This window comes from Moschus berezovskii, chromosome 13, assembly GCF_049115385.1.
Source record: "Moschus berezovskii isolate FMDL1 chromosome 13, NW_MosBer_1.0, whole genome shotgun sequence".
In the NCBI taxonomy this organism is placed as follows: Eukaryota; Metazoa; Chordata; class Mammalia; order Artiodactyla; family Moschidae; genus Moschus; species Moschus berezovskii.
In genome coordinates this window covers 14,155,359-14,175,850 of record NC_142472.1, presented here as the reverse complement: position 1 = coordinate 14,175,850, position 20,492 = coordinate 14,155,359, and the positions used below count along the sequence as shown (strand labels likewise).

The 20,492-nt window shown below is 36.5% G+C and overlaps 1 protein-coding gene across 3 annotated transcripts in view; it reads right to left on the bottom strand.

Moving 5' to 3' along the window:
• Nucleotides 1-20,492, bottom strand: part of UGGT2 (UDP-glucose glycoprotein glucosyltransferase 2) — a 140,779-nt gene that overhangs the window by 11,326 nt on the left and 108,961 nt on the right. For all 3 annotated transcript variants that reach the window (XM_055426570.2, XM_055426572.2, XM_055426573.2), the window contains 9 exons: nt 20,095-20,253; nt 19,681-19,766; nt 16,205-16,289; nt 11,828-11,913; nt 10,077-10,175; nt 8,783-8,867; nt 6,773-6,955; nt 4,321-4,481; nt 3,416-3,530 (listed from right to left, as the gene is read on the bottom strand). In XM_055426570.2, the coding sequence (XP_055282545.2) occupies nt 3,416-3,530; nt 4,321-4,481; nt 6,773-6,955; nt 8,783-8,867; nt 10,077-10,175; nt 11,828-11,913; nt 16,205-16,289; nt 19,681-19,766; nt 20,095-20,253 (1,059 nt within the window). The remainder of the gene's footprint in view (nt 1-3,415; nt 3,531-4,320; nt 4,482-6,772; nt 6,956-8,782; nt 8,868-10,076; nt 10,176-11,827; nt 11,914-16,204; nt 16,290-19,680; nt 19,767-20,094; nt 20,254-20,492) is intronic.

Below are 20,492 nucleotides of genomic sequence, written 5' to 3'. Positions count from 1 at the left end.
TTCTCATTATTCTTTCAGTATCTATAGATATTGTGCTATCATGTCTCTCATTTCTATATTATATTAGTAATTTGTGTCTTTTATCTTTTTCCTGATCAGTCTGGCTAGCGGTTTGAGTTTTGTTAATTTTATCAAAAAACCAGCTTTTGTTTGTAAGAAAACCTCCTGAAACACATAATTTTTTCCATTTTTTCATTTCATTGACTTCTGCTTTCATTGATTCCACTCCACTCATTAATTATTCCCTCTTTTCTATTTACTCTGGTTTAAAATTTGCTTTTTTTTCCTAGTTTCTAGGTAGAAGCTGAGGTTATTTGAGACCCTTTTTCTTTCCAATAAAGTACTTAGTGCTACTGCTTTTCTAAGAACTATTTTAACTACTTCAGATGATGTAACTTATCACTTACTTTGTATACGGAAGAGAAGTAGCCTAAGGCTAAAAAATATATAAATTCATATGAAATGGTGAATGGCTTGGTTGACTGGTCAGGGGCCCAGAAAGGCAAGGACATGGGTCCAAGGGGGTAAAGTAGAAGTGACCCTGTTTATCCTTCCCAGTGAGCTTCCTGGGGAAGCTGTGCTTATTATCCTCATAACTCTGGGAGGCTCTGGGTCATATCACTAGGTTCGGGGAGGTGAAGGAACAAAGATCCAGGCCCCCTGAGCAAACTGTGACAATTAAGAAAGGCCATCTTAGCTTTAGAGCCCCCTGTAGGGGGGTTGTCTGAGGCCTTTGTTGAATTTGTAGAATTTGCCCAATTCTGCTTCCTTTCCTTCTCTAACAGCTATCGGTCCTGAAAGCATGTCCTAATAAACTTCCTGCAAGCTAATTTAGAGTCAGTTTGTTTCCTGGATAACCTAACCTGTAACAGGCAGCTGAATAGTATCTGCTGATATACGGAATAGTGGAAGAGAAATGTAGCTTGAATTTTGATTTTTAATTTCAGAAATGTTCTGGGCATTACTGTGTCTATTTCAATAGATTTAACATATGAGTTAGGCATTCAGAGGAGAGAGAAGAGCCAAAGATTTGGGAATTCTTGATAGAAAAGCTGTGAATTAAAGCCCTGAGTGTTTGCTGCTGCTGCTGCTGCTAAGTCACTTCAGTCGTGTCCGACTCTGTGCGACCCCACAGACGGAAGCCCACCAGGCTCGCCCGTCCCTGGGATTCTCCAGGCAAGAACACTGGAGTGGGTTGCCATTTCCTTCTCCAATGTGTGAAACTGAAAAGTGAAAGTGAAGTCGCTCAGTCGTGTCCGACCCTTAGCGACCCCACGGACTGCAGCCCACCAGGCTCCTCCATCCATGGGATTTTCTAGGCAAGAGTACTGGAGTGGCTTGCCATTGTCTTCTCCATGAGTGTTTGCAGGAATGCTAATAGAGTGGGCACAGAAAGATAAGTGAGCCACGAGCAGAAATTTAGAGGACGTTCCGTTCCGTCGCTCAGTCGTGTCCGACTCTATGCGACCCCGTGGACTGTAGCCTACCAGGCTTCTCCGTCCATGGGATTCTCCAGGCAAGAATACTGGAGTGGGTTACCGTTTCCTTCTCCAGGGAATCTTCCCGACCCAGGGATCGAACCCGGGTCTCCCGCATTGGAGGCAGACGCTTTAACCTCTGAGCCACCAGGGAAGCCCCAATTTAGAGGACAGTAACATTTAAATAAGAGGTAGAAAAAGAGTAGCTCTAAAATAAATTGCAGTGGGAAAGTCATGGACATCAGAGAAGAAGCAGGAAGATTTGGTATTATGAAAGCCAAGGGAGTTTCAAGAAAGGTGAGGTTGAAAACATTTGTGTTGCAAAGAAGGTAAATAAGCAAAAAGTGTTCAGTGGAATAAGAAGATATTACTCTGACTTTAGAGAGAAGCATTTACTGGACTGGCAGGAACAGGAGTCAAATATATCAGAGAAAGGACAACTATTCCCCAAATATAGTGATGCTGTTCTGGGAAAGTCCCTCAAATGCTTGCTGGTTTGTTTGAAAAACTGGTCTTTTCTTCAGTTATCCACAGGCAGATAGGGTTCCTTATGATTAACCCACCAGGGAAATGACTGAATTATAAAAATGTGGTATTCATAATCTAAATCTGGAACGTCACTGGGGTTTACTGCAGACTCAACATCATTTTTTTAAAAAAACTAATTGGCAATATTGCAGACACTACCTTGCATTTGCACACATACATATGGTGAGTTCTCTCAAATTTCAAGAATGATTTTTTTTTAAATCGGTCCTTCATCACTGTGGTCTTGAATCAATCTTAGTATTTTGAACTATAATATTACATTTGCTTGACTTTTAAACAAAGAGCATCAAGTTTCTGTGTTATCCAGACCCTCTGTTATCTCTCTTCCCTTATTTCAGACTATTTTCTCCCCATCTCTACTATTCCTCAAACATGTAAAGCCCACTGTCACCTTGGGACCTTTGTATTCGACAGTCTTTCTGTTTGGAATTCTCACCAGTATCTGCACAGTCAGCTCGTAAGCCTTCATTGGCATGTCACCTTCATATAGGTCTACAGCCACTTAATTTACAACAGCAAACCCCAACCCCTGTTCACCATTCTGAACTCTATCATATTTTCCTTTTACTTTGTCTCTGAAGTACTTATTACCTTTAAATACTGTTCACTGATTTATTTGGTTATTTTACCACTAGAATGAAAGCGCCAAGAGCTAAGGATCTGTGCTTTGTTTTCTGATGTCCCAGGGCTTAGGAAAGTATCTGACACATTGTAAGTATTTAACAGATATTTGCTGAATGAATGAACAAATATGTATGGTTCTAACAAGAACTTATATTTGTTATTCACAGGAAAGAAGGAATAGCGGGAACGAAGGGCTACAGGGTCTTTTTGTTGTTGTTTAGTCGCTAAGTCGTGTCTGACTCTTTTGTGACCCCATAGACTGTAGCCTGCCAGGCTCCTCTGTCCATGGGATTTCCCAGGCAAGAATGCTGGAGTGTGTTGCCATTTCCTTCTGAGGAAATTAAGGGTACTGTAGCGAGGAAATAAGAGGACATGGGAAAAAAGTATTTGTCTGTGAGGAAAACAAAATGTACGGCAGTATTCAGGGAGGGCAAAGGATGAAGGGAATTTATCTTAAAGATCAGAGAGAAAGAGAGAGAAAGGGGAAGAGTGAGGGAGGGAGACAGACACGTTTAAATGACAACGGAGGCAAGTGAGAAAAAGATAGGGTAACATAGTGAGGACACACAGTGGAAAGAGGTTTAAGGATGGAAAAGTCAAGATCAAATACTTCAGTTCTGACAATGTTGGGCTTAAAGTGAAAAAATATGTACAAAATTGTATAAAGGGGAGAAAGGTTGAAAATACAGGATTTTGATGTTTATAAGCAGGGGGTTACAGCCGTCTATGTGTACTGAAAATTATTCCATAAATATTTCACTTACCTGATCTAGGTTTGAAAGACTGTTTGGATCTTGACTGAGAGTTTGGTACTGTCCCCGGAGCCTGTCACCTGCAGCAATTCTCCTGAACTTCTTGAGATCCACCACATATAAGGCGCTGCAAGAAATGTATACTCCTTGACAGCCAGTGTTGTTTATGTATATTTACTTCCCTCTAGTGTCTATCTACAGTGATGGTACCAACTTTAGATATCCTTGGGTCTAACAACAATGAATCCTTTCATAATTTGCTCCCCACGTCTAATACTATTTCCAAGGAATTTGAGGTCTGATTTGATGCAGTTAGGATCCACATCCTCTTAGGGTCACCACCAAGTTTTTCTAAGATCTCCTGAAACTCATGGCCCTACAAAACAGTAATGGCTTTTTTTCCGAATTAAAAAAATTTATTTTTCTATGCTAGGTCTCAGTGTGGCATGTGGGATCTAGTTCCCACAAGAGAGATTGAACCTAGGCCCCCTGCATTGGGAGCGTGGAGTCTGAACCAGTGGACTACCAGGGAAGTCCCCATAATATCAGCTTTGAAGACAGTATCTTCATTCTGTTATGTGATAAAGTTTAAATCTTCTGCAGTCATTAGGAACAGACAGTAGAGTCAGGTTACTTGGGTTTAATTCCTGGCTCGCTTTGGGCTAGCAGCGTAAGCATAGGCAAGGTACAAAAAAGCTGTATGCCTCAGTTTTCACATCTATAAAATAGGGATGATAATAGTATCAAAAGGCTATCATAGAGATTTTTATGAGTTAATAGATGTTAAATCTTATAAGAGTGACTGGCATGTAATAAGCACTATATAATTGGTTCTGTTATTTTATAATTTCAAAGAAAACTGAGCCTTGTGATTCAAAGAGTTATTCACTGAAAGATAAGAGTATGAATTTTCTTACCTGATATGGTATTTCCTTCTTAGAAGATGTGATGCCCAGTATCCTGTTTTCCAGAAGCGATATCCATCCATTTCTGTGCGGCTATCACAGAAGGGAGTATACCCATAGGGAGCTCCACCCAGGTCAAAATCTCGAAGTTCTTTCAGGTCATGTCTCACAATCTAAATAACAGAACAGTTTCTCTGAGGAAGACTAAAATAATAGAAGCCCTTTTAATGTGACTCTCAAGTCATCATTATCTTGTAGAAAAGACAGAGAACTGAGTTTTCCCCACAGTTCTTTCATCCAGCACGAGTTTACCAAGTTTCTATTTTCCCCCCTTGTCCTCACAGGTTAAAAGAAACCTAAAATTTACATACTTAGTCTGTATGCTAGTGGTTTTACTCATTAATAAGAAGAGTTACATCATTTTTAATCAAGATATTTTTAAACTGAAGTACAGTTATTAGGTATAAAATAAGCTACAAGAATATATTGTACAACATGAGGGATATAGCCAATATTTTATAATAACTATAAATGAAATATAACCTTTAATAATTGTGAGTCACTCTCATAGGTATATGAAATATAGCTTATATTTCATTTATAGTTATTATAAAATATTGGCTATATCCCTCATGTTGTACAATATATTCTTGTAGCTTATTTTATACCTAATAGCTGTACCTCTTAATTCCCTACCCATATATTTGCCTTTCCTTCCTTCCCTCTCACCACTGGTAACCACTAGTTTGTTCTTTCTGAGTCTGCTTTCTGTTTTATTCACTAGTTTGTTCCACTTTTTAGATGCCACATATAAGTGATATCACACCATATCTGTGTTTCTCTGTTGGAATTATTTCACTGAGCATAATGCCCTCCAAGTCAATCCATGTTGCTGCAAATGGCAACATTCCATTCTTTTTTTATGGCTGAGTAGTAATATGTATCACATTCTGTATTCATTCATCTGTTGATGGACACTTAGATTGCTTTCATATCTTGGCAATTTTAAATAATGCTGCTATGAACATTGGGTATATATGACATTTCAAATTAGTATTTCTGTTTCTTTCAGCTGTATACCCAGGACTGGGATTGCAGGGTCACATGGTTGTTCTACAGAAAGTTTTTTTGAGGAACCGCCATACTATTTTCCACAGTGGCTATACCAATTTACATTCCCACCAACAGTGTAGGAGGGTTCCCTTTTCTCCACATCCTCACCAATATTTGTTTTTTGGGCTTTTTGATGATAGCCATTCTAACATGTGTGAGGTGATATCTCATTGTGGTTTTGATTTATAATCAAGGTATTCTGAACAAAACATGTTTCAGTAAGGAATTAAATATGTAAGTACACAGCTCTTAATTTCTCAAGGTATAGATTAATAATTCAAAACAATTTTTACGGTATATATCTATTACTGTAAATATATTGGCAAATGTTAGTCTGAATCATAAAGAAAAATCTTCTGATTATTCTCAACGGCTTCAATGAAGTAATATTAGCATATTTGATTTTGTAATAGCCTGCTAGAAAAATATTACTGCATATATAATGGGAAAGAGAAAACAATTTTATGTTAGTATGTTTGAAAATACTTCATTACACTTTTGCCTACTTTCTTAGTTTTTAATTATAATTATTTATATTTATCAATTTGGAAAACAATACAAAGATAACAGAATTCAGAATACATAGATATAATATAGAAGTATATCATAAAATAGGATTTGAAAATATACTTTAGTACTAAATAATATACTAACTCGTACATTTAACTTAAATAACACTTATATTTACATATTATTGTTTTTAGAAATTCTGTGTATTTTTAAAGGTTTTAAGAAAAATTCTGTGTATTTTAAAAGTACTTATTATTATATATTTTTTTACCATTAATGATTACAAAGGCAGGGAAGGAGGGAAGAGTAAAACTCATAAAAATTTCTGTTGAAAGCTGAGGACCATAGTTTCTTTTGGTCAAATTAGGCTGTTTTAAAGTGGCAGAATAATGGGATTTGGTTATTGCTAATTGCCAAAGAATGTTGCTGAAGGGGGAAAAAAGAGAGGTGAGTATGTGTAATTGCTAACTTTTCCAGCAAGAAGAAACAGTTCACTTTAAACAAATTTCAGCTCATATCAACAGGAATTCATAGAGCTACTTTTATTGTGATGATTTATGTAAGTATTTGTTTTAACTACCAAAAAAAAAAAAACCTACCTCAGAGGAAAAATTGCCATATCTTAAGGAATAACTGGTACTTCTGGCAAAACTTTTGACTTTCCCTTGGAATGCAGATTATCTTTAGAAAAGATACTTTGCTTCTATATCAAAATTATGTCTTATGTTTATATAGCATGGCAACAAAGATGGCAATAAACAGCAGCAACATAAAGTGTGTCCTATACTTACAAGTGTAAAACAGTTAAAGTACTCTTAAAAACAACAGTTAATCTTATTACCTGGTCAGCATCAACAAAAATGATTTTGTCCACTGCCAGAGGAAAAAGGACATCAAGGAAAAGAATCTTATAACCCCAAATAATCCGCTGTTTTTCTGTCTGCTGATGAAGCCACCGGGGCCACCTATACTGGACTAGTTCATATTGGAATCCATACTCCTCAGCCATGTGCGGGATCACTTCCTAAAACACACACACAAATCAAAGAGTATGTTTAAGGAACAGAAAGTAGTTTTTGTTTCAGAGAAAAATGTTAACATTTTAAAAGAGTTTACTACAAATAGTTACAAATGAATTGGTAAAATGTCTTAAATGGTTGTTTTCTACCTATTAATAAGAAATATGATGATGCTGAAACATATAAAAATATAAGTATACATGAAAAGTGAAAAAAAGTGTTAGTCTCTCAGTTGTGTCTGACTCTTTGAAACCCCATGGATGTGCAGCCTGCCAGGCTTCTTTGTCCATGAGATTCTCCAGGCAAGAATACTGGAGAGGGTAGCCATTCCCTTCTCCAGGGGATCTTTCTGACCCAGGGATTGAACCCAGGTCTCCTGAGTTCCAGGTAGATATTTTACTATCTGAGCCACACAGGGAAGCCGTTTAAAGACATTAAAAAAATAGGTACACTACATTAATTAGCAGGCTTATTAATTAAGATAACTGTTTCTCTAGTTTTACTACAAATGTTTGACCTGAAAAACTTAATGATAGAAAAGAAAGCCTCTGGATCTTGGAATACCTATGAATCAAACACTTCATGCACATGTTCACAAGCTGGTTGATCAGAGAGACAGAAGATGTGAAAGGTGTTAAAAAAAAAAAAACACATACACAACATGAGTTGTAAACTGATAAATTATATTCTTGATATAAGTATCTGAGATTTATGACCATTTACTTCAAGGATTAAAAACACAACCGCCAATAAAAACCCTGTTAACGAAGTCTGAATGGGCTTCTTTAATTAGCAACACTCCATGTAGGCACAGTTCTACTAGGAGATACAAGCTCTGTGCACACAACTCCACTGAGAGAGGAAAAGGAAAGTTTGGTCTGGTCTTCCCTGGATTTTGTCCTATGCGTCTCTCTGCTTTGCTGATTTTAATCTGCATCCTTTTGCTGTAAAGAACTATGTAACTCTGAGTGTAACTGCTTTTCTGAGTTCTGTGAGACCTAGTGGGTTCTTGAACTTAGGGGTGGTCCTGGATACCTCCCAATTGTGCAAATCAGCTGTATAACTTCGGAGTCTTGGTTTTCTGGGAATAGCACTTTACGCAGAGCAACTGAATAATGGAGGTAAAGTACTCAGAAATGTACCTGGCACTACCAAGGAATAAAAGCAAGGTTGGCCGTTTTTATTTCTGCTTTCACCACTGGTTTGGGTCTAGAAAGAGAACTCCTTTAACTGCTGTTGAAACAGACCCTAACTTGCCAGGGATATGATTAATAGGAAGAATGGGGCAAATGTGTGAGGCTAAGTAAAGGGGAACAGACGTTCCAAACATAAAATGCTGCAGACACTAACTGTAGTGCCCGCAGGCCCATGGCAACCACGCACTGCATGTGATACCAGAGCCTTCACTCTCCTCAGCTCTATCAAACTACTTTCTGTGATACAGTTTTCATATGTTCTGGATACTACTGTTCTTGCCTTTCTTTGTAAAAATATGACAAAAATCTAATTTTTAAAATTAACAATCAGCACATAATTTTCATTGCCAACTTTTATCATGAAAATCCACTAATCCTAATTTTGAGTTTACTTTAAAATAAACCATCTCCTGTTGTCCTTTTAATCACTACTTTAAATAAAAGCTGCACAGAATTTTTAAGCCAGATAAAAAATACTGAATACCAAGTTTTAATTGATTATATATAATAATTTGAGTAAATATACATTTCAAAAGACAAATTCTGAAAATAGAAATGTTATGTAAATGTTACAATGATATAAATAATTTACTATCGAAATATTAAACACTCTATATAAAAAATTAATGTACTTACTTTAAATGTTGGTGAGAGATAATTTTTAAGAAACCAGAACTTCACTGGTGTTTTTGTGTTCCGTAAAACAGAAAGCATCATAATTCTGCATAAAACAATAAACTCAATAAATTCACATTAATAGGGTTTCATCCTACTTCTCTTAAGAGATTTAAATATTTAAAGATATTAACTAGTTTTTCACTATGAATTATGCAGAAATAGAGTGAAGTGTCTTCAAATACTATGGCTGCTCATCAGTATGTAACATATAAGAATATAATATAGGTATATATATATATGGCTGATATAGACTAAATTGATTGCTTGTTTGTTCCAGCTGACAAGAGAAAGAAGCAAGTCTGAAACAGTATTTAGTTTAACTAAAGTCTAATCTTGGCTTTGTTACTGTGTCATTATCTCAGTCGTGTTCGACTCTTTGCAACCCTATAGACTGTAGCCCACCAGACTTCTCTGTCCATGGGATTTCCTAGGCAAGAATACTGGAGTGGGCTGCCATGTCCTCCTCTAGGGGATCTTCCCCGACTAGGGATTGAACCCGTGCCTCCTGCTCTGCCGGCAGATTCGTTACTGACTGAGCCACCGGGGAAGCCCTGTGTCATTAATAGAAGGTGTATAAACCTTGAAGGCCTGAACAGCCTGTCTGTCTTCATAAATTCACTGGATAGGCCACGTGTTTTGCTATTCTAGACCTCTGCCTGGAGAAGATACAGATGTATCTAAAGTACCATCTTAAAATGTCAACGCATCTTCAAATATTTTTGAGCATTCTCTATGATCCTTCTATATATACAGTTAAAAAAACAGCCCTTCGTAGTTTATAAATATTGCTCCCTCTTCTCAGACTCCTCCTCCTTTTCATAAAACAAGGTATTTCTTTACCAGAAAAAGAAAATTTACTATGTATTTTTTCTCTCTCACATCTTACTACAAAATATGTCCATTTTCTAACCTTAAAGAATACTGACATTTCAAATCAAACTTAAAATTTCATTGTGTTTATAAAATACACTTCTCTCATAATTTTAGGTAAAAAAAAAAGCAAGGTGCAAAGCAGTATGTACTGTGTTGTTATTTTGGTAAAAGAGTTAAAAAATATACATTTGAGCTGTCTATACATATCTTTGGCAGGTATGAAAATATATAACATTGGTTTCCTGTGGGAAAGTGAATTGGGGATCAAGGGAACAGAGGTGGGAGATTTTTTCACTGTAATTTCATTCTTTTAAACTTTAAAAATTATTTTCAGACCATGTAAGTGTATTCCTTTCCAAAACATTAAAAAAATACCTACCTTAAAAAGCGTTCATATAAATGGCCAGAAGCAACTGAAAAAATGTTTAGAACATCTTTTTCCTTATTATCTTCTTGTTTATGCAGCCTCCTTGTGAAACTTGGAATAAAAAAAAACCTGATTGTTAGTTTCTTAATACACATCTGCACACTTTACATACCTAAATAAAGTACTGAATTTGATAACAGATAAAAAAAACAGGAATGCTTTTCAAAATGAATGGTTCAGTCAGTTCAGTTCAGTTGCTCAGTCATGTCCGACTCTTTGCGACCCCATGAATCACAGCACACCAGGCCTCCCTGTCCATCACCAACTCCTGGAGTTCAATCAAACTCATGTCCATCAAGTCGGTGATGCCATCCAGCCATCTCATTTTTTGTCGTCCCTGTCTCCTCCCACCCCCAATCCCTCCTAGCATCAGACTCTTTTCCAATGAGTCAACTCGTCGCCTGAGGTGGCCAAAGTACTGGAGTTTCAGCTTTAGCATCACACTGTAAATAAGTATTTACCCTAAAAATTATGATTTATATTTAAAAGTGACAATATAACTTGAAATTTTATGATTTTTAAAAAACGGACAACACAGAATGCAATTATATTGTAGGTTAATGAGATAATACTTTTGAATCTTTGTGAGTTACAAAAGTTATCTTAAGAGCACAGAATGAGTTGCAGCATGCCATGGCCACATGCAATGTATTGAGGCTTTTGTTACAACAGAGGTATTTTTGAAATCTTTTCTCACTGTAACCCCCAACTAAGAAAAATACAGTTGATTCAGGGAGGGGAAGAAAAAAATCACTTGAAGTTAGGATTAAAACTAAGATATGAAAGTGAAAGCACTCTAACATACACTTCTGTACCTGGAGGAGTCACCATCCCCCAAGACTTATCTTCTCTTTTTCTAACAAAGCAGCGCTTTGTTTTGGTATCCCTTCTGCACAGTAAGTGGCTACGCCATAGTTTAATATCTTTATTCCTTTCTGTCTCTACCTTCTGGTTTCAATGGAAGCTCATGAATAGATACTCTTTAAAATGCCCAGATTCTAAACAAGTCTACACAGAACTCATCTCAAAAGGAGTGAGTTTGAGACTTTCTCGAACGGGAACCAGTTCAACAGCATACTGGGACAGTAACATCATCTTCTCATCAAACAAGAAGTCAACTTACAGAAAAAGAGGCCTAAACTGGGCAAGTTCTATCTTGTAAACATTTGTCTGAAAGTGAAGGCAGCACAGATAAAAGAACTATGTGTTGGAGAAAGAGTTTCTGGACCACATCACCTGAATGCTCAAAGTCAGCTCTGCTCCTGAACTCTTTAGATGTGTGAGCCGATATATTCCTTTGCTGATTAATACAGGTCCCAACCTAACTTAAATATTTCCCATAATATTTAACATCTCAGCTAAGCTGGGCTACTTCCTGTTCTGTGAGAAACATATCCAATCTTTCTGACTTCAGGTAACCAGGTACCTTCTCTCTCTGTCCATCCTTTAGAATATATCTTAGCCATGCACTCCTCCACAGTCTTTTCTGAGGTTCCTTCTCTCCTCTGGTTTGAATAACCCTTTATGTTCATCTGTCTTATAGCTCTAGTTTCCTATCCTGTATCAGTAACATTTATGTATTTGTCTTATCCTTTCTAGAGAAGATCTGTGTTTAACTTAAATGTTTACCATGTACAGGGCTTCCACACAGTAGACTCTTGATGGGTCTATAGTTATACGTTAAAACATCCATTAGTAACTACCTTTTAATGGAATCCCACATTCCTCTTTTCTTTTCACCTTTATCAGAAAGGATATCTTCCTTGATTTTATCTGGCTTTTTCCGTACCTAGAGAGCATGGTAAAGAAAAACTTTAGAATTTGTAGATTTAAGCATGGATAGAAATATCTTGGGCAGGTGACCCTTGTAAATCTAAGATGTGGTTTAGTCAATAAGTCATGTCTGACTCTTTGTGACTCCATGGACAGCAGTCCACCAGGGTCTTCTGTCCATGAGATCTTCCCTACCCAGGGATCGAACCTGGGTTTCCTGCATTGCAGGTGGATTCTTTATCAACTGAGCCCCAGGGAAGCCCTAAATAGTTACAGTAAATGAAGCCAAAAAAGATCTTAGTACTTTATAGACACAATCTGGTTTCAACCATCAGTTCAGTCTCTTGTAATAACCTCCACACTGCTAAACAATGTGCTTACACTTGTACTTACTGATTTATCAACTGTAGATGTCATCTACTGTGTATCTGATTCACAGAGTTTAGACATCATTCGTTCTTTGTCACAAAAAGACGAGTAGCTTACGTTTATCACTCTTCCCTTCCCCTCTTTGTCTGGAGGTTCTAGTAATACTATCTTTATCATTAGTTTTTCTACTGAGTATTTTTGTAACTTTAAGTAATTCTTAAATCTATATTTTTTATTCCAACAAATTCAACAGTTTCTCTTGCACATATCCTATGATACGGATACTAGCATCTCTACCTTTCCCTTTTGTCTCAAATTACATTAGCTAAACCTTTACTTTAGCATTGTAAATATGGATAAAATGTACATTTACCTTGGTCAATGTAACTATCTTTTGCATTGTTTATTCTACAACTTGAAAAATCAATAAAAAGTACATACTGTGACACTGTAAATACGCTCAATTGAGTCTCAAAGGTTACTACATTTCCTCCACAGTTACAATGGTATGACCACCACACTCTTCCTGGTTCACATGGATTCTGCTTTCTCACATCAGTAGAAAAGTATTTTTTCTTGGAATTTTATTGTATTTTTCTTGTGGTAAGATATTTCTTCTTTATCATATACCTAATATTTTCCAGTTTATTATTCATGTTACTTAATCGTCTGGAATTCCCATCTTCCTGAAGACATTTTTCTTGGGGCTTAACAATGAACTGCCTCTTTCAAGCATTCTTTGCGTTGGTTTTCACATTAATTTCATCATTTCTTGAAATACCCATTTTCCTCTTTCTTGTTCTTTATTCTCTGTGTGATGGCAAACACCTTCAAAAACAGGTGTGAAAGGTAATTTTTCTAAATCTTCACCCTTCAGAGAATATTTGACTAAAGAATCCCAGGTTCAAAATAATTCTCCTCAAAACACTGAAGTCTTTGTTTTGTTGTCTTGAAAAATAAAACATCTGATGCTACTGTTGCTGCTGCTGCTAAGTCGCTTCAATCGTGTCCGACTCTGTGCAATCCCATAGACAGCAGTCCACCAGGATCCCCTGTCCCTGCGATTCTTCAGGCAAGAACACTGGAGTGGTTTGCCATTTCCTTCTCCAATGCATGAAAGGGAAAAGGGAAAGTGAAGTCACTCAGTCATGTCCGACTCTTAGAGTCATTCATTCTAAGGTCATTGAAGTGACTTGTCTTCTCTTTGGTAGCTTCTAGGACCTTGTGTGGGCCACTTCTAACTCACTGTAATTTGTGGACCCCTTGCTGCGAATGTGTTTGCCTCTCTTTATCTGTGGGATACTTTCCCTCCTCCATTTTCTGTTCTTCCTTCCTGGAATTCCTACTGGAGAGCTACTGGAATTCATGTGCTGACCCTTTATGTTGCTTATCTTTTCTCTTCCCTTTTTCCCATCCTTTTGTGTAATTTGGAAACACGGAAGGTGAGCAGATAGAACTGTTATTAAAAAACAAGTGAAGGACCTAGGTATGGTTAGGCTGTAGAATGTATGCTTCAGGCATGGCATGACTATCACCCTCAACAAAGATTTGATGACTCTGGTGAAAGAGTCAGACCTGCTCTATACCAGGCAAGAATAGGTAAAATTAGAGCCAATATGGAGAGTGTAAAAATTCAGCTCATCAAAAAGAAAACTTAATAAAGTAATTTTTCAATGGTCAAAATTCCTCAAATTTAAAACACCTCAAGTTTCCCAGCAGAAATAATATTTTCCTTTCCTGTTTGTAGGGCCAGGATAATAGTAGCTGGAATGCTGGTCCTAAAGGGCTTGGGTTGACCTGGTAACTTAAGCGGCTGCTCTGAGTTTATGGGGTTTTCATTTGAAATGATTAGAAGGAAATGTATCAAGGCCAGAATGTAAGTTTCCGCTCCTGAGAAAAGAAGCCAAGGTCAATATAGGACAAACAGTATCAAAGGTGAGTGTAAACAACATGAATACACTGATCAAGGATAAAGAGCGGAGGTGATAGGAACAGGTTATGATGTAGGATGCAAGGCAAATTCTGACGAATCTGGTAGGTGAAGATCTATGCAGTCTACAAGGGAAGGGCTCTGGCTGCCTACTAATATGCTTCAAATAATACCTGTACCTCATTCTGTCTTTCATCACCTTCTCGAGCTCCACTTAAATGGATTCTATTAAACACTCAAAAGTATTTTATAAAGCTTAATTACCTTACCCTTATGGCAGACATATAAGGAAGACTCCATTATTAACTCTGTATTATAGATAAGAAAAATGAGATAGAAAGAGTTTAAGCAATCTGTCCAAGGTCACACAGCAAGTGAGTGGCAGAGCCAGGTTTAAATGTAACCCTGTATTAGATTTCGCACTCTATTCTCTATGCCTTTTATATACTCTCTGTTGTATATTCCTCTTTTTGCATGTCTCTGTAGCATATGGGATACTTCTTTTGGTCTATCTTCCAACTCACTATCTCTTGAGGCCTATTAAAGCCAAAAACTGAATTCTCTTGTCATTGTATTGCTCAGTTTTAGAAGTTCTACTTTAAAAAAAGTCAGATATGCACTTTTTATAGTTTTTTTCCCTGCAATTGTTTTCAAGCTTGTCTTTTATTTCTTTAAACACTGCAGGCACAGTTGTTTCAGTGTCTCTGTCAATAATGCTAATATATGAAGCGCTTGTATATCTGCTTTCTGTTACTCACGGTTTCTGCTGGTTTTGTGTATTTGGATATAGTAGTCTTATTCCAGAGATATATGGATATTTCTGTCAAATGCCTTATCTATCTGGGACCATTTTAGTACAAATTCAAGGTTCAGGGTTCCCTTGATTGCTTTGTTGTTGTTCAAACAGTAACATGCTGTTGCTAAGTCATATCTTACTGTTTGCAACCCCATGGGCTGCAGTGTGTTAGGTTTTCCTGTCCTTCACCATTATTTAGATGCTATAAATTCTGGCTAAAAGACTGTGTGGTATGCATTACTATGGTTCATCCTTCCCCTGAAGCTATAGCCAGCTTATAGCAGAGAGGGTCTTCTAATAGATTACCCACTTTGTAAGGGTCCAGGGTTTTAATTTCTGTCCCCAACACCTTGCAAATCAAATCACAGTGATAGTTCAAGTGAACTAGAATGGACAAATGTTTGAGGGCAACAGCAGCTTTCTTGGGTTAAAAGAAGCTTCTGTGCTTGCTCATTTCACTAGGTTCTCATTTTCTGTTTAATTTTGGGTTTGTATTTCCTTGTTATCATTACTGTCAGCTCCTCATTGCTTTTAAAATGTTAATAAACATTTCACCCAACAATTTTTTGTTTTTACTGATTTCAAGTATTAAGTAGGTGGGTTCATCCAAAAGAATTAATGCTGCCATCATTAAAAACTTCGCTGGTTTTTGTTTCTGTAAAGAAAGAAAAATCACTTTGTTTTTCCTGTTGAAAGGGATAGCTTTTCAACATGCATTCCTAATCTCATCTCCAAAGCCTAATTTATAATATTGTGCTCACTCGCTTCAGTCATGTCTGACTCTTTGTGACCCCATGGACTGTAGCCCGCCAGGCTCCTCTGTCCGTGGGATACAACAGAAAAGAATACTGGAGTGGGTTGCCATGTCCTCCTCCAGGGGATCTTCCTGACACAGGGATTGAATCCACGTCTCTTGCATCTCAGGAGGGTTCTTTACTGCTAAGCCACCAGTGAAGCACAGTTTATAACATTATTTGGCTGCAAATACAGTAGATACATCATAACTTAAAAAAATTCTTTTCTTCTATATTTAAGTGTGCTGCTTTCCCTTCATGATTTAATTCTCTTCCTCCTTCCATGGCCAGAGTTTCAATATGACATTTTAGGTAGTAAAACTGTGAAATTATTTGTACAATAAAAATTAATTGAGAACAAAAAAGATAATTCTTAATATTAAGAACAAAGTCTATGAAGTGTTTTGGCCTCACACACTTGTACTTCCAGTATTTTGCTTTTGAAGCTGTTTAAAACGACAACGACATCTCCCAGGTCTGGTGGAGAGTCAGTTCCTTCATGCCTAGAAGCACAAAAACATGTAAATGTTTATGCCCAATTTAAGAAAAGACATACAATTATAATCATATAAATCACAGAATAAATTAATTCTGAAATAATCATAAGTATAATCTTATTGGTGCATATGTAATATTTACTGTTTGTATAGTCAATTAAGGTATGCTGCAATACACTATAATTTTCAAAATTACCCAATTTTAACTTAATATAAATAAGATTATACACAAATAACTCACTAAATTTGATATTGCCTAACTCAGAAAAGTAGATTATAGCTTATCTTTAATACTGTATAGTAAGATTATCACAAAAGTAATCTTTCATATATTGCAATGATAATTAAAATATGAAACACTTTTTAGACTTTAAGTTGTTTATAAAGCGTAACAAAAGGAACTGCACACCATACAACTATTTTTCAGTATCTATTAGCCATTTTCAAATACCAAGATTTGAAGCACATTGTTAAACTTATAAAACTGAAAGTATGTCTCTGATGTCCATCTGCATCACTTGAAGCTATTTTATATTATACATTATGCATTTCACTGTCAGTTTTTAACACTGCACAAGTCAATCAAATATGACAACTTTGTTCAAAAATTTTTATAGTATTTTCACTATGAACTGAAAAATGCTACTGTAAACAACATTTACAATAAAACTGAATTTTTTCAAAGAGGGAAAACAACAGATGTCAAATTAGTAGATACTTTGCATTCAGTCAGATTTATAACACATGCCTGAAAATTTTTCTAAAATGAAAACCTGGGGATTCTAGGGCTATGCTATCATATGCCTTTGACTCTTACTCCCAGTTCCTCTGATGAGGTGCCTAAACCACAGTAGGAGGCACAGCCCTGCCCAGGAATATAATCACTAGGAAAAAAAAAGTATTCCAACTTATGAAGTAGAAATATCCAAAGCCACAGTGAGCTATCACCTCACTCCTGTCAGAATGGCTATCACAAAAAAAAGAACACAAATAACAGATGTTGGCATGGATATGGAGAAAAGGGAACCTTCTTACACTGTTGGTGGGATTGTAAACTGGTACAGTCACTATGGACAATAGTACGGAGATTTCTCAAAAAACTAAAAACAGAACTAACATATGACCCAGCAATTTCAGTCCTGGGTATATACCCAAAAGAAACAAAAACACTAACTTGAAAAGATAGATGTTCACCCCATTGCTCATAGCAATATTACTTATAATTGCCAAGATATGGAAACAACCTAAATAGCCCTCAACAGATGAATGGATAAAGAAGCCATGGGGGTAGGGGTGGGGTGTGTGTGTACAGCCATTTAATCATTAAAAAAGAATGAAAATTTGCATTTGCAGCAACATAAATGGAATTGGAGGGCATTATGTTAAGTGAGATAAGGCAGACAGAGAAAGACATATACTGAATGATATCACTTATTTGTGACATCTAAAAAATACAGCAAACTAGGGAATGAAACAAAAAAGAAGCAGACTGACTGATATAGAGAACAAAGCAGTGGTTACCAGTGGGGAGAAGAAAGGAGGGCAGTGCCCTAGAGGAACAGGGAAAAAAGTGTTATTATGGAATTACATGAAATTATGTGTGTGAAACTTCTGAAAATTGTAAAGCACTCCAAAATTTAAAGAACCTTTTCATTCAATAAAAAATAAAATCACTAAAAAAGAATTGAGCATTCTCAGCTTTGTGCACTTAAATTATTAACATGTTTGCTGAATGACACCATGTTCTAGGCACTATGAGGAAAAGGGGAAAAACAATGGAAAAAAGGCACAGTAACCCCTCCCCCTATATTATCCTTATTGAGCACACTGCCTATTATAATAACAGGTGCTCAATGAATACTTGCTGAAATAAATGAAAAATTAAAGATATTAAGCCTGGAGAAGGAAATGGCAACCCACTCCAGTATTCTTGCCTGGAGAATCCCATGGACAGAGGAGCCTGGTGGGCTACAGTCCATGGGGTCTCAAGAGTCGGACACGACTTAGCAACTAAACCTCCTCCTACAGATATTAAGAGGTATAAAAAAGTTTACTAGGTGTTGGAAACCCTTTCATGGGGAAGGGGCTTGCATAACTCAATGAAGCTATGAGCCATGCCCAAGAGGGTCACCCGAGACAGTCCGATCACTTCATGGCAAACAAAAGGAGAAAAAGTGGAAACTGGCCGGTTTTGTTTTCCTGGGCTTCAAAATCACTGCAGATGGTGACTGCAGCCATGAAATTAAAAGATGCTTGCTCCTTGGAAGGAAAGCTGTAACAAACCTAGACAGTGAATTAAAAAGCAGAGACATCTCTTTTCCAACAAAGATCTGTATAGTCAAAGCTACAGTTTTTCCAGCAGTCATGTACAGATGTGAGAGTTGGACCGTAAAGAAAGCTGAGCGCTGAAGAACTGATGCTTCTGAACTGTGGTGTTGGAGAAGACTCTTGAGAGTCCCTTGAACAGCAAGCTCAAACCAGTCAATCCTAAAGGAAATCAACCCTGAATATTCAGTGCAAGGACCGACACTGGAGCTGAAACTCCTATACTTTGGCCACCTGATGCAAAGAGCCGACTCATTAGAAAAAACCCTGATGTTGGGGAAGAGTAAAGGCAAAAGGAGAAGGGGACAGCAAAGGGTGAGATCGCATCACTAATTCAAGGACATGAATTTGAGGAAATTCCGGGAGATAGTGGAGGACAGAGGAACTTGGCGTGCTGCAGTCCACGAGGCTGCAAAGAGTTGAACGCGACTTAGTGACTGAACAACAACAACAGGTGTTGGCAAACTATGGCTGGTAAGCAAAATCAAGTTGATGGGCGAGTTTTCTATGGACCCTGCACTAAAAATGGTTTTTACATTTTAAAATGGTTGCTGAAAAAAAACAATATTTGCAAAAATCATATGTGCCCTCAAACAGTAAATATTCACTATTGGCTCCTTATAGAAAAAATATGATCATATATGCTTTGTACTAGGCTCATTGATGAGTAGGAAATTTACTGAGATACCAATTCTTATCTATAAAAATGAAAAACTGAACATAATTTATAGATAATGGCTTTTCTATATAAGATATACATATTATATATGTATAAATATATATTATAAATTTATAAATATATAAACAATAAATATGTTTACAGTGTTAACATGGAAAATTCTATAGAAAATAATAAGTAAAGGAGATGGAGTAAAGAACAAGATGTATACATTAGGTGTATCTTTTGTATTTTTGAAATAAAACAATAAGAATAAATGTTACAGTTTTATAAGTAGTTTTTGTTTTATAATAATGGTATTTGTGAATGCTTTAGCCGGTTTGATGATCTTTGTTATGTCACACTAAAAACTTTTTTATATATAAAAATTTTAAAGTTGTTTATATAACTCACCCAACTATTTGATAAATATCTTCAGATCTTCCTTGGCGTAATTTCAGTATCCAAGCACCTGGGTTTGCTTTTAATTGAAAATATCCCTTTTAAGATGAGAAACTATGATCAGTTACATGAATGAAAACAACATCCAACTATTCAAGAAACACTATTCATGAATACTCCAACAGTATTAAATTAACTGTGGAATAATTTCCATAAATGAATTCCAAGAAAGGAGATTTTGTAATAACCTATACAAGCATATTCTGAATGTATGACCCCCTTCATTTTTGTTTTAATTACCATATTGAAGGACTTTTTTTCCCTGGGGACTATACAACAACAGCAGGATAAAAATTATTTCATCTTATCATTAGGAAAACTTAGATGATTTCACCAAAACTTCTAATTGAGTATGTGTGTACTTACGAGATTGGCCATCACTATTGTATCTACCACAACAGGTTTATTTTTTGTGCCCAGCGTAAACTGCAGACCTCGAGGAGGTTGGTCTGTCGTTAAGTCAAAGCAATGTCCTTCAAGTAGTAGATATTCTAGTTCATATTCTGCTGTGACAGCTTTCTCAATCTAGGAGGACATATGTCATTGTTTTGGGGTTAGTAATTCTCATAATGTGAATTCTGTAATAAATACACGTGATTATTATTAGCCAAAGCATTTTTCAGGGGCAGTCTCAAGTCTTCCTTTTAGCTGAGTGAACCTAACAGTTGAGTGAATTTCTTGAACACTAAAGCTTATGATTAATTTTCTTCCATTCCTGTAATACCAGCTCTACTCTACTATCATGATATACACACCAAAATCAT